Source organism: Triticum urartu, chromosome 2 (genome assembly GCF_003073215.2).
Source record: "Triticum urartu cultivar G1812 chromosome 2, Tu2.1, whole genome shotgun sequence".
NCBI lineage: Eukaryota > Viridiplantae > Streptophyta > Magnoliopsida > Poales > Poaceae > Triticum > Triticum urartu.
Genome location: NC_053023.1, coordinates 462,572,340 through 462,585,035, shown reverse-complemented (window position 1 = coordinate 462,585,035; position 12,696 = coordinate 462,572,340). Strand labels below are relative to the sequence as shown.

The following is a 12,696-nucleotide window of genomic DNA, read 5'->3' as shown; positions in this document are numbered from 1 at the left end:
AGCACTGATTTTTTTTGTTTCAAGCATCGTGGTAACTTTGATCATTGGGAATAAATTTGTTGAACCGCCCCCCCGGTAATTTCTGTAAATAGCACGATAACATTCATGCTATAGACCTGATAATTTAGATACAAACATCGTGGTAACTTTAACCATTGGGGAAGATAAATGTGAAAAGATACCCGATAATTTATGTGTAAATAGATGGTAATATACGCAGCGCACATCTGATAACTGAGGTAGAAACACCATGGTAACTTTGACTGTAGGAATTTTTTTTGAAAAGATACTCCGATATCTTCTGTGTAAATAGCACGGTAGTATACCTCCCTCCCCTGGTATTTTTATGTGTAAATAGCATGAAAATATATGCACTGCGATAACTAAACACCATGATAAGTTTCTGACCCGTGGGGGAGAATTTCCTGAAACATACCCCTGATAAATTTTATGTAAATAATATGATATTTTAAGCACTACGAGCTTGATAAGTTATCTAGAATCACCATGATAACTTGTTCTCCTAGGAAAAAGTTGTTCAAAACATCCCAAATAATTTTTGTGTAAATAACATGATAATATAAGCACCGCATAACCGATAATTTGCAATATAAACATGAAGGTAATTTTTTTTACCAAAGGAAAATAAGTTGTTAAAGACATACACTCGCCTCACGCGTGGGCCTCTTGGATGAACACAACACATGGCGTGCCATGAGAAAGTGACATAATATTTAGTGTCATGAAGGGCACACGTGCTATAGGCGTGATAAGTTATGCAAAAACATCATGGTAATTTTTGACCTATGAAAAATGCTACCGAAACACACCCAGGTTTTTAGGCGCAAGTAACATGATAATATACGAACTGTAGACCCGGTAACTCATGTACAATCCCCTATGGTAACTTTGACCAGGGAGAGGTTGATGTACATATACCCTGATAACTTATGTGTAATTACCATGGTATTTTACACATCGAAAACCTTCTAACTTGTGTATAAAATACAGTGGTTACTTTGAAGGGGTGTAGTTGTTGAAGCATAGTACCTGATACGTTCTATGTAAATAGTATGGTAAGTTACGCAACACAGGCCTGATAATTTGCATACGAATATCATGGTAACTTTGTCCTGAGGAGAAATCATGTGGTAGACGTGAAGAAGTGACAGTTTTCTCGGGGATGGGCGCGCGAAATGTGCGGGAGAAACAGGTTTCTCGGGCGAGCCTCCGGGGTCATTTGGGAGGAGGCGAGGTCAAAGGACAGGGGATCGTGTGGTATTTTAAAATAAAAGAAGTAGAGGTGTAGCAGTTGTACTTATATGATACACGTGTGCCAAATATCACAGTCAAAAAAAATATTACCTTTGTTCACAAATATAAAATGTTTTGGATATTTTAATAGGAACTACAGTACATACTACTGAATCGAGTGAATAAACACACAAAATGTGTCTATATATATATATTTGATTCATAAAAAAGTTAGAGCATCTTATATTTGTGAAGTTAGGGGTATAACAGATAAAAACACACACAAAAATCTTCCAGAAGATTTCGAAACCAGGTCGCTTGCTCGTGTAAAAGGCTCAAAGTGGGCTGGCCCAGTTCCCGTCGCTTGGGTGTTCGTGTTTTGTGGCAGAGAATGGCCTTACTGGGCCAGTCTTCCATTACAGCGAGGTCCAGTCCCGTGTGGGCTGTACCTCAGGTGTGTCCCGAGGCCATCTTTATCATTCCATTGAAAAATCTCAAAAAAAAAAACCGTTCCATTGAAAGAAACAAACATAGTCTCTCTAAAAAAAACAGATTACTCCAGAGTTGCTTTTTTTTGAGTTGGCACACCTAAATGACTTCTTAAAAAAACTAAATAACACGGAATGAAAAGCCGCAGAGAAAAAAGAAATGAAAGTTTTAACGGCTCATCGGCCTTCCACGAAAATAGGAGTACTCCGGCTGCAGACGCAAACCCAAACCAAGCGAAAAATATCCACTGAATCTCTCTCGCTGCTCGCGGCCGCGGCGACCGGACTAAGGAAGGAATCGAAGGCGACGATGGCGTGCCGAGCCCTCGCGCTCCGCACCCTGCTGCTCCCCGACCCCCTCCACCACCTCAGCCTCCGCGCCGCCGCGTCGGCCCCGGCGGCGCCGTTTCCTTGTCGCCGCCGCCGCCGCAACTTCCGCTGCTGCTCCAGCTCCAGTGGGGGCGGGCCCGGGGAGCAGGGACAGCCGCCGCAGGAGGCCGTGCTCGAGGCCATCTCAAGTGAGACCCCCCCCCCCCCCCCCCCCCCCCCCCCCCCCCCCCCCCCCCCCCCCCCCCATGCCTCTTCTCATGTCGTTCCTCTATCTTTTGCCTGGTTAATTCGTGGTTGTCGTCGTTTCGGTGCTCACGGGTTCAAGATCGGAGTTCGAATGCCGGGGGTTGTTTCTGTGATTGTTATATTCCAGGGGCTGATGGAAGTAGAGGACGATTGGGTGTTGTTCTTTGATGAAATTGGATGGATTCATGTTTGTGACTTGGTTTGATATGCTAACAATTCTCTGCCCTAGTTTTTCAGTGGTTTACTTAATATTTACACTTGCGACGAGAGAATACGAGCATCCCTTCTAGAACATCTCTTTATTTATTAAATTAATTATTGGCTTTCGCTGTGATAATTTTGATTGCATTCTTGATACAGTGGATAGTCTAAGTTACCCCACCATGCGATGCAGATACAGTGATAACCTTAAGTTGTATGATATTTTCCACAAACAAGGATGTGTCAATACCATAAGTATGTATGTATTTCAGTTGATAAAATAGATATAATGTATGACTGAACGAGACCTATGCCTGGACGGTGGACAAAACAAATCAAAGTTTTACTTCACACTCACCACAGAACAGATCAGTAGGAGGGACAGTGTTGGTGTACTCTTTAATCTTTATTCCAGGAGAGGCGGCAGTGGCATGACACCGTCATATTCATCGGCGTCCTGGTTGAAGGGTGTGTGGTAGGAGGAAGAGCGCTGCCATTGGTTTGGCTTGAGTGCGGAGGTGGCGGCAGTAGCAGGTGGAACAATCTCTTAGTGTCGGGAGGGACGGAGGGAGGAGTCGGTGGCAGGAGGAGGCTGTGTGGCCATGCTTGAGTATGGAGGATGAGGAGACACCTGGTGGAGTCAAGCAAAGAGAAGAGCAGGACATATTATTTATTTTAGGGGATTGGGTTGTTTGTGTGTTCCGATTTGAGTGATTTGGGGCCTTGAAGTTTCAAGGGTCTATCAGCGGGGCATCATTAAGAGTATCAGCAGGGTATTATGAAATTCTTACTTAGTTTGGAAATTTCAGTCCGCTGATACAGTACTGGGGCCGTATCAGGCACATATTGCAATACGGTACAATGGTTTGTTATTTGTCATCCATGTGGTACCTCATGATTGTTACGAAAATGATTTCATTGAACACAAAAGGAGGATAACTTCATTAGTGGAATAGTGGCACTAGGAAAACTTTGACAGTCTACAGAATAATAAAATATAGAGGTTTACTGTCATTCCCAGATTATACAAGGGCATGGCTAGCACCAAATTCAAGTTGATGAGTTCAAATGACAGTCTTCTATTGATTAAGTCTATGAATGGTCACATTTTCAGTTTACATAATAGGCCACTGTATGTGGCTACATTGCATAATAGCATCACCGAGATCAATCTTTTCCCTTGCTGTTTGCTTCTCAAGGGTAATTTGCAGTGAGCCCACAGTTTTGTCTTGATTATGAGTTAGTAACGTTATACCTTGTTTTAATTCATACAAAACTTTCCCTTTTAAGCAGAGGTGGCAAAGTCTAAAGGAAGGGTCGCACTCACAACAAATATGGTCATAGGTGGCACTGTTACAGATGATTCAAGTGATGAATGGCTTGTTCTGGATCAGAAGGTATTCTCTTAATATCCAACACCACCTATTTAGTGTTATCCTTCAGTGCAGGATGACTTACAATAGCTTGACAACATCACCTATTTAGTGTTATCCTTCAGTGCAGGATTTCTAGGTTTTGCTCTTGGTATCATGAAATTGTATATTTGGGCAAGCCAGATTGGCTTGTTACTGTATTACAGTCAGCATAGCCATGCTAGTCGTGCATTTTCTACATGAGCAGCTCATAATAATGAGTGCTCCATCATGAGACCGGAAAAAGTTCCTTCACTGACCTGTTGGAGGAAGAAAGAAAGTTGAAGAGCGTCTCCCCCTTTGTCCTTTTTCAGTGTTTTTTTATAAGATCTTTTCTAATGGAAGAAAAGCGAAATCATAGGTCCTTTTTGTCTCAACAGAGAAAGAATCATCTTGTTGGCTCATGCCATAAGGTGTTGGCTTAAGTCTCGCAACGTGGGCAACCCTTAGCCGGCTGAAAGCCTTATTACCTGTAATAAGTTTTCTTTTTTGAGGCAAACCCGTAATAGTGGACAGAACTGAAGGTAACCTCGAGATTATACTTTATGGGGAAAGGGAAAAAATGGAGAATATCTTTAAAAACCCTAGACTGAATTTCACTAGGGTCCATGGTCTTATCAAACTCCAGTCGGACCTGTGAAAAAGTCGATGCTAATTATGTAGAGATGCACAAGTGCATTGCTTTGGTTTATCGGTTTTTGAACTAGATTATTGGAGGGAGCAATATGAGACCCAAAACCTTGGATCGTACTTCAGGCATCACTTAGTACTCTACCGTTTTACTTGACAGGTGAATACATATCCCACAGACAGAGGATTTACAGCAATTGGTACTGGAGGTGAAGATTTTGTCCATTCTATGGTTGATGCTGTTGAATCGGTTCTTCAAGAATCGATTCCAAAGGTTGGTGTATTAAACTGGTTCACACGCTCTGTTATGTTGGAATAATATGTATTACTATTTACTAGCATAATTTAGGGGCTGTCTAATTTCACTGCTTAACTTCGTCGAATATTTTGTTTTCTATATTTTCCTTAATATTTTTGTGACTCTTAATATAGATCTCAACTTGGTTTGTACAGGGCCAAGTAAGTCAGAAAATATCTTCTAGGGGAAAATATGTTTCTGTAAAAATTGGGCCAATACGCGTGGCTTCAAGTGAGCAGGTAACACCCTGTTTTCCTATGATCAAATGTATTCTAGTCTGCAACCTAGATGTCGATTTGCAGATGTTTTGTTTAATGAGACTTCAATTGTTGTTCAGGTCCAGGCTGTATATCGCGCCATGAGAAGAGATAACAGGATGAAATACTTCTTATGAACTGCAATTACTCATTCCTGTTTAGTTCCTTCCATCTTGTAACACCGGCGTCCTGTTATACGTTTTGCTGTACTTGTAAGTATTGTCTCAAATGGAAATATTGTGTTGGTCTTCCAGTTCATTGGTTCCATGCGACACAAAGATTCCCCCTGCAGGCTGGAGCATCTATGAACTTTCTGTGAACTGATGAGAGGAAGGACATTTTTGTGTTACTTCGGCCCAAATGGAAATTGCTCCATTATTGAGACAGGCGCTACAATGTAACAGCAGGGTTTTCATAACACTATAGCGAACATGTTTACATACTACATATGTTTAAAGATGCTTGTAGTTTGTGATTTTTTGAAACATCTCTGAAATCTGTATACATTTCAGTTTAATGCTCCAAATTCCCAATGCAAATCTCGAGTCCTGCCAAAGAAATCTGTCATGCCGACAATTCTTACTATTTTACTTCAACTTACTACAAAGTACAAACACTGGTGAGAAACATTTCTCAACTACCTCAAAGTTGGTTTATTTTATTGAAAGTGACACCAAGAATCCAGGTTTGCTGACACCAAAAGCAGCATCGTTTACAAACATTTCGTCACACCGCCTCATTTACAACTTGCTAAAATCGTCTGCCTCAGGATAAACGCGATTGCTCTGCCTCATTGCCCGGAGGCACAAATCTCAAATTCTCGAAAGCAAATGGATACTGATCGCTCAGTGGACACCTGGATCCCATTTCCATATAGCTCCTGAGAATTGAACAGGGTCGCTCCTTTCTACGGGTTACCTGTAAAATGCCGACGAAAAATAGTCATTAAAAATCACGGATAACGTATTTCCATGTCCATACACTGCTCACCACTTTTTTTTTTGGAATTCACCACTCGGGGGTTAACATGTCTATATTGAAGAGGGTGATGGAATAAACCATCAGGGCTTGCCAAGTCATGTCTACATTGAACAGAGTAATGGTGAAATCATCATGGCTCACCAGTTGGCATTGATGGCTCGGCTTGCGGGACAGTGTACTGTTTATCTTCCTGGTAATAGCGGTTGAACCCTAGAGTATCCTTGATCTCCTGAAAAGATGGCAGGCTGGCAGGTGGGGGTACGCCACCACCTTTTATGGCGAGTAGAGCATCCTGCATATCAAATATTCATGTGCTCTGAATAAAAAAGTAGCACTTCACACTCCAAATTGAACAGCTACCTATGGCAGTTACTGGCATTCACATGGTTGTAGAATATCTACATGCATGGTCGTTCTTGATTTCCCCTTTGCGGTGCAGTATATGATCTGCATGCGGCTTCTCAATAAACAAGTCCTTGCACTTATGTTCTATGCAAAATTTCTAGGAACACGGTATACAACATGATAGATCTCTTAAGTTACTGGATAGAACTAGAATAGTTGTAAAAACATTGAAAAAAATTCAAGACAATATTAGAGGAAGTTACCATCATGGCATCATGTATTTAAATTCGTCGGAAACTGAAAAGAGAACGCTGTATATAAATCATGGAACATGCTTCATATGTAAAGAACAAACCTCCATTGCACGCATTGCCACCCCAATTAGGGACAACGGATAGACTACAAGGCTAAAACCAATCTCCTTGAGTTCAGCAGGGGTCAATATGGGAGTTTTACCACCACCTTCTAACATGTTTGCCTGCAGAACAAAGCACAGGGTATAATATCTGATGTCCTCGTCTAAGTACTAGAGGGGAAAAAATGAATTCACAGGCGAATTGAAAACAGACGTTCAGAAGCAGACATCATTCGTACAGAAATATTAGCAAGAGAAGTAATCACAAGCATAAATGTAGTTAGAGCCACAGATGACACATCCCTCCTATCTCCTCTAGTTTGTAAACATTTGCATACTTGGTAAATACAGGAAAATACTAAAACAAGTCATTTCTTGTTTGGGTATCCTAATCAAATTCATTGGCATACCAGAATGGATTATAAGGTTAGCACCAAGCATATAGAGTAAATAAGAACTTTGCTTTCGTACACCGCCCTAGAAAAATTTAAGGATTTTGATGCAGATTGAAGGTGGAGATTAGAAGGTACCCCTTCAATAAAAAAGGATAATAGTTTTTTGTATCCAAAATCTACTCAATACGTTCGACCTGTAGGCTAATATGGCGATAGCCTTTTAAAGTAACTTTAAGATTCATGCAAACTTTTAAGAGGGGGGGGGGGGGGGGGGGGATACCGAAGCAAAACTATATAAATCAAAATGTTATCCTTTGAATGACTAACTTGAGTATGACGAACAAACACAGGTGGGCCATCTTACCATCTTTGGTACTCCAGGTGCAACCGCACAGAATGCCTTCATCTCTTCTATTGAAGCAAGGGCATCAATAAATAGAACATCTGCTCCAGCATCAGCAAAGGCCTGAACTCTCCATAATGCTTCATCAAGAGAAACAGCTTGACGGGAATCTGTCCTCGCCACAATAACAATGTCAGAGGCACTCTCCTTCCTAGCGTCTATAGCAGCTTTTATGTGCATGACCGCTTCCTCCCTCGAGATGACTTTCCTTCCTTCAGTGTGTCCACATGCTTTTGGTGCCACCTTCAATATGTTATGTATTGTATCAATTAATGAAAATTTTAGAAGGCGGAAGATCAATTACACAAGTCTTCTGTTCATCTTTTTCGATATAGAAATTAAGGAAACTTTGAAATAAAATTAAATCAATGTCTGCTTAAACACACAAAGATATAAAGAGAAGTATTTATCACTGGATCGAATGATTCATTTGGAATTCCAATGGCTGCAAATATCTTACAAAAGGAAATCAGCGCTACTCCAAAACATTACTTTATTACCCTTCTGGCCTGCATTAAGGATATACAGTTTTTTTGGGCATTGGGCATATTTGGACATGATTATTACCCTTCTGCCCTGCATTATGATATACAGTATTTATCACTGCACTATCCAAATATGCCCAAAAAAACTTGCATTGTAAGAATCATGTCCAATGAATGAGATTAAAGTTCTCAGTTCAATTTTTAAGGATGGATCCTACCACATAAAAAAAACAATGAACTGATAAATTGCTGCAGTTCTGGGGAACAATGATTTTTTTAATGCCTTATGCGTAGCAACTTTTAGTAGAAAGAAATAAGATCAAAATTATTTCAGTTTCAAATTAAGGAGTTACAGCCTATTATGTGCATTATGATATACAGTACTGGAGTGGAAACTATCTTAGCTTGCATTATCCAAATATGCCCAAAAAAACTTGCATTGTAAGAATCATGTCCAGTGAATGAGATTAAAGTTCTCAGTTCAATTTTTTTAAGGATGGATCCTACAAATACATTCCCATAATTGAACACCATGGAGTGGGAGTCTGAATCCTAATCACTCACTACCATCAGCCAGAAGAACACCTCCCGTTCATATGATGTAAAATAAACAATTATTTATATTTAGTTTTGTACACTCTAAAGACACACACTGAATACCACATTAAAAAAAACAAGGAACTGATAAATTGCTGCAGTTCTGGGGAACAACGATTTTTTTAATGCCTTATGCCTAGCAACTTTTAGTAGAAAGAAATAAGATCGAAATTATTTCAGTTTCAAATTAAGGAGTTACAGCCTATTATGAGACTCATAAGGTTACTCACCAAATCATTCAAAATAATTACCGAATCTATCTGAAAAATAAGAGCAGTGACTTTGACAAGTGGAGGAGAAAATGTATGGAAATCTATGAGTACCTGATCTTCAAGCATGATTCCAGCTAACCCAGCATTAATATATCCTTTTACAGTTCTCTTGATGTTCATAGAATTTCCGTAACCATTGTCTCCATCACCAATCACGGGGACTGAAACTGCTTCAGTGATTAGACGCCCTTGATCAACCATTTCTCCATAGGAGATTAATCCAACATCTGGCAATCCAAGTCGTGCGGCAGAAACACAGAAACCTGAATGGAGAACATATATTAAAACTCCAATGCATGAAGTACCTTCAGCAAACACCAAAAGTTACTTTCACAGAACCCTGGAGAAGTTCAGTATGCAAAAAGCCATTACAATCTATTAATTTCCATGTTGTTTATTTCATCAAACAATTCAGCATAATAGATATTAACTACCTTTAAGGACAGAGATTCCTAGTTAAACACCAAAACAAGCAGCATTTACCCAGAACAAATACTCGGAAAATATTTGTATCTTAACTTTCTGAGCTATAATGGTTCTTGAATAATTTTTTCTTTTTGCGGGTGCTTGCATAGTTATTCTTCAAGTCGGCTCTGGTTCCATTTTTTATTATTTGCACACAATATTTGTCATGTGTCATGACAAGAAATTGCCAGCTTAACTATTGTTAGCAAAATGCAAGTTACGTCCAGATAAACTTTAACTCACATCTTTATTAAGCTGGTAATCAAGGGTGATATATGGACTATCCCTCCTTCCAGTGAGCAGAAAATTTCAGCAATGGAGAGGGTGATTCTCATCTTCCCAAGAGGATATGTCAAACCGTGAGTTGACTGGAACACTTTGAATGCACGGTTGGTTAGATCTACTACTACCGGGGTGACGAAGGACCTTTTATTCTCCAGCCGATCGTTCCAACAAAAACTTAAACCTCACAAGGGTTTTACTACAACAACCGCGCACGAACACAGCCGGAGGAACAAAGAACATGCGAGAAACGTGAGAGGGGGCAAAGCGACCGCTCACCGCCCATGAAGCAGATCGGGAACCCCGCGCGCTCGACGAGGCGGGCGCCGAGCGCGTCGAAGCAGCAGGGCGCCTGGTGGGCGCCTGGCGTCGCCAGGATCCGGCGGAGCGCCGCGGCAGGTGACTCCCCTGGGCGGATGCCCCGCGCGCCTTCCTCGGGGGCGAAGTAAGGGGCGCGGGCTGCCATCGCTGCGCCTGCGCGGCGGCGGAGGATGCCGCGAGTGGGACCGGGTCGACGAGGCGGAGGAGGAAGCGCGAGGGGAGTGAGGCGGAAAGGACTGGAGCGCCGAGAGGTTGAAGAAGTGTGTGTGTGGTTGGTGTGGCTTCGTCCGAGTCAACCTAGCAACAAGTGGCGCATCCATGGATCCTGTGATTTTTCCTTTTTATAATATATTTATCTATCCTTATATATAGGGTCACGCTATTCGTCACTCTGGGTGAGAAATTGTTATTCCTCACCCCAGTCCATCCCTAGGCCTCAACATCGTAAGAAAACTTGCATGTGTTGTAAAAAGTGTGCATGCAAGGGTAAGATTACCAGCGCACCTCCCATGCTAATATGCGTGTCCAAGCCCACTACCCATGATGCTTTTCTGAGAACCACCGGTGTAAGAAAAGTGCATGCCGACGTAAGAAGATTACGTTCTCTAAATAAGGCAAACAAAAAAGTAAGTTCTAGTAAATGAGCTCCGATAATCAGGATTATGTTCCATTAAATCAGCTTCAATAGTGAAGATTACATTCCACTAATTCATCTCCGATAACCACTCACGTTATTTTTAAGAGGTTGATAATTACTCACGGTAGAAACTGGCTACCCATGAAAGAAAATTTAAGCCCCAGATAATTCCCTAAAAACAATTTAAGGCCCAGATAAAGTAGGAACATGTTTGACTTATTAACCCTTTTGTATACCACTGGCTTAAGAAATTATGAAGTTTTCTCTCATTTTTTTTACGAAGTATAGGAATGCTGACGTGAAACAAGAATATCAGTTACTTCAGCGCTGTTGCTTGCAATTGACTTGAACAAAACTGGGACTTGATGTAAAGTTAAAATGCCGGCGTATATGATAATATCATCAATACATGGTCTAGTAATTTGAATGTAAAATACAACTCAAAAAATAAATGGAATGTAAAATACATTATGCCAGATAAAAATTCTAGGTGACAAATACATTGTGTCACGGAAGAAATCTAGGCGCCATCATAAAATACGAATCCTGACACAAAAGGCATGTCCTGGTGACTCCAAAAAGCTGGAAACACGAAGTCATCTAAAATAGATGCTGCCACACACACATTTGTCCATAAGAACTACCAACATGGCCTCATTTGCAAAAAAGAAATTGAATTAATTTGTGTAACAAACTACATGTGGCAGTCTGAACTATTTCTATTGCACAACGCTTCGGTGATAGACTGTTGATTCCTTTCAAAATGCCTTAGCCAGATAGAACTGCAGAAGCTATGGATTTCTCGTCCCAATGGTGAATAGTTCATATCTGAAATGGTAGCTGTATTCCGTAAGAAGCATCCAAAATAGGATATGGAAAAAATTGACAAGGAGAAAGGCAAAGCATTAGTTAGAAGTTCCGGCTATGTCGCATTGCTTTGTTGTGTATCTTCCCAAAGAAACTTCTTCGATTTCCTTGCAATGTGCACATCAACAAGTTATGTACGATGATTGTCCGCATAATAATTCGCACCATATGTCGTAAATCAATGTCAGAAAACTAGAAACAAATTAACAGAGCCATGGATGGTAAAGGGAGGAAAAATTATATGCAGCTTCCACAAAGGCATGAGTAGGAAAATACACAATATGAAGAAACATTCGAAATTTGTTACTACAACGAAATGACCTAGTTCTTCCTTTTGACACCAGCTTCAGTTTAGAAAAGAATGACCATGCCACCCACCAAAGCGGGCCATGTTCTACCCAAACTGGGCCTGGAAAAGTATTTGAAATTATAAGTCAATTAGGAAAAAAGTTATGTTGTGTCCAAACATGTAAAAGGGTGAATTTTGTTGTGCAAAGTTCAGTATTTTGTGAACTTCCTTCCTTTCCTAAATTGTGAATTTCTGCTACTCTGTTACCTTTGTGAACAAGAAGCAACACGTACATAGGCATTTGGAGTATTTGCTCATTCATTGACCTGTTCTAGATAGGCATACATCAGTGCAAGTATACATCCATGTGCTACTCATTCTTACCACAAATAAGGATACCTCTGCAGCTTCAGAATTAGTTAGTATCTATGTGTCACCTCAGCAGCCTGGATATCAAATGAGGACAAAAAGGGATCATCAGGCAATCAAAACAAAAGAATGACACCTCTGCAGCTTCAGAATTAATTAGTATCAATTATAGAAAGACACTGAGCATCATGCCTACCTTTTGTTCTAGATGATATGACCCTTTTTGACTATATATATGCTAGCTAGCTTTTGCCAGTCTCAAACAGCATTAAGCATTCAGGCAGTCACATGCATATTTTCTCTAGAAGTTGTGGAGCATTAATGTTTCCTTATCTTTTGATACATATACTTGTAGTTTAATTTTCTCCTGTTACCAAATGAGCAATGAAAAACTAGCAAAGTACAACAACTAATTATATGAGTAAATCATCATCCAACCTAATAGCTACAAATTACATGTAAGCAACCCATCATGTTTAATTAAATATAGGTAGACATGTCATCATGCTTAATTAGT

General features: G+C 40.4%; 2 protein-coding genes across 3 annotated transcripts; one reads left to right on the top strand and one right to left on the bottom strand.

Annotated features, from left to right (window-relative positions):
* The first annotated feature begins 1,921 nt into the window (after positions 1-1,921).
* On the top strand, positions 1,922-5,655 carry LOC125537893. 2 transcript variants are annotated; one of them, XM_048701218.1, is made up of 5 exons: positions 1,922-2,260; positions 3,810-3,916; positions 4,722-4,835; positions 5,015-5,098; positions 5,197-5,655. In XM_048701218.1, exons 1-5 carry the CDS (start codon positions 2,053-2,055, stop codon positions 5,251-5,253), a joined length of 570 nt encoding a protein of 189 aa, XP_048557175.1. In that variant the 5' UTR covers positions 1,922-2,052; the 3' UTR covers positions 5,254-5,655. The 2 variants fall into 2 exon arrangements, with proteins under 2 accessions (XP_048557175.1, XP_048557177.1); XM_048701220.1 differs by having other exon boundaries at positions 1,927-2,260; positions 3,813-3,916.
* Positions 5,656-5,754: 99 nt separating this feature from the next.
* On the bottom strand, positions 5,755-10,311 carry LOC125537892 (2,3-dimethylmalate lyase-like). Its single transcript, XM_048701217.1, has 6 exons — positions 9,976-10,311; positions 9,001-9,212; positions 7,557-7,838; positions 6,798-6,920; positions 6,239-6,389; positions 5,755-6,034 (listed from the first exon to the last, which is right to left on the bottom strand). Exons 1-6 carry the CDS (start codon positions 10,160-10,162, stop codon positions 6,024-6,026), a joined length of 966 nt encoding a protein of 321 aa, XP_048557174.1. The 5' UTR covers positions 10,163-10,311; the 3' UTR covers positions 5,755-6,023.
* Between the last annotated feature and the right edge of the window lie 2,385 nt (positions 10,312-12,696).

Coding starts and splice junctions, on each gene's coding strand:
- LOC125537893 (XM_048701218.1), top strand. CDS start 2,053: ATGGCGTGCCGAGCCCTCGCGCTCCGCACCCTGCTGCTCCCCGACCCC. Junction 3,917..4,721: donor GGCTTGTTCTGGATCAGAAG/GTATTCTCTTAA, acceptor TTTACTTGACAG/GTGAATACATATCCCACAGA. Junction 5,099..5,196: donor GCGTGGCTTCAAGTGAGCAG/GTAACACCCTGT, acceptor ATTGTTGTTCAG/GTCCAGGCTGTATATCGCGC.
- LOC125537892 (XM_048701217.1), bottom strand. CDS start 10,162: ATGGCAGCCCGCGCCCCTTACTTCGCCCCCGAGGAAGGCGCGCGGGGC. Junction 9,213..9,975: donor CCCGATCTGCTTCATGGGCG/GTGAGCGGTCGC, acceptor TTCTCCATTCAG/GTTTCTGTGTTTCTGCCGCA. Junction 6,921..7,556: donor CACCTGGAGTACCAAAGATG/GTAAGATGGCCC, acceptor TTTGTTCTGCAG/GCAAACATGTTAGAAGGTGG.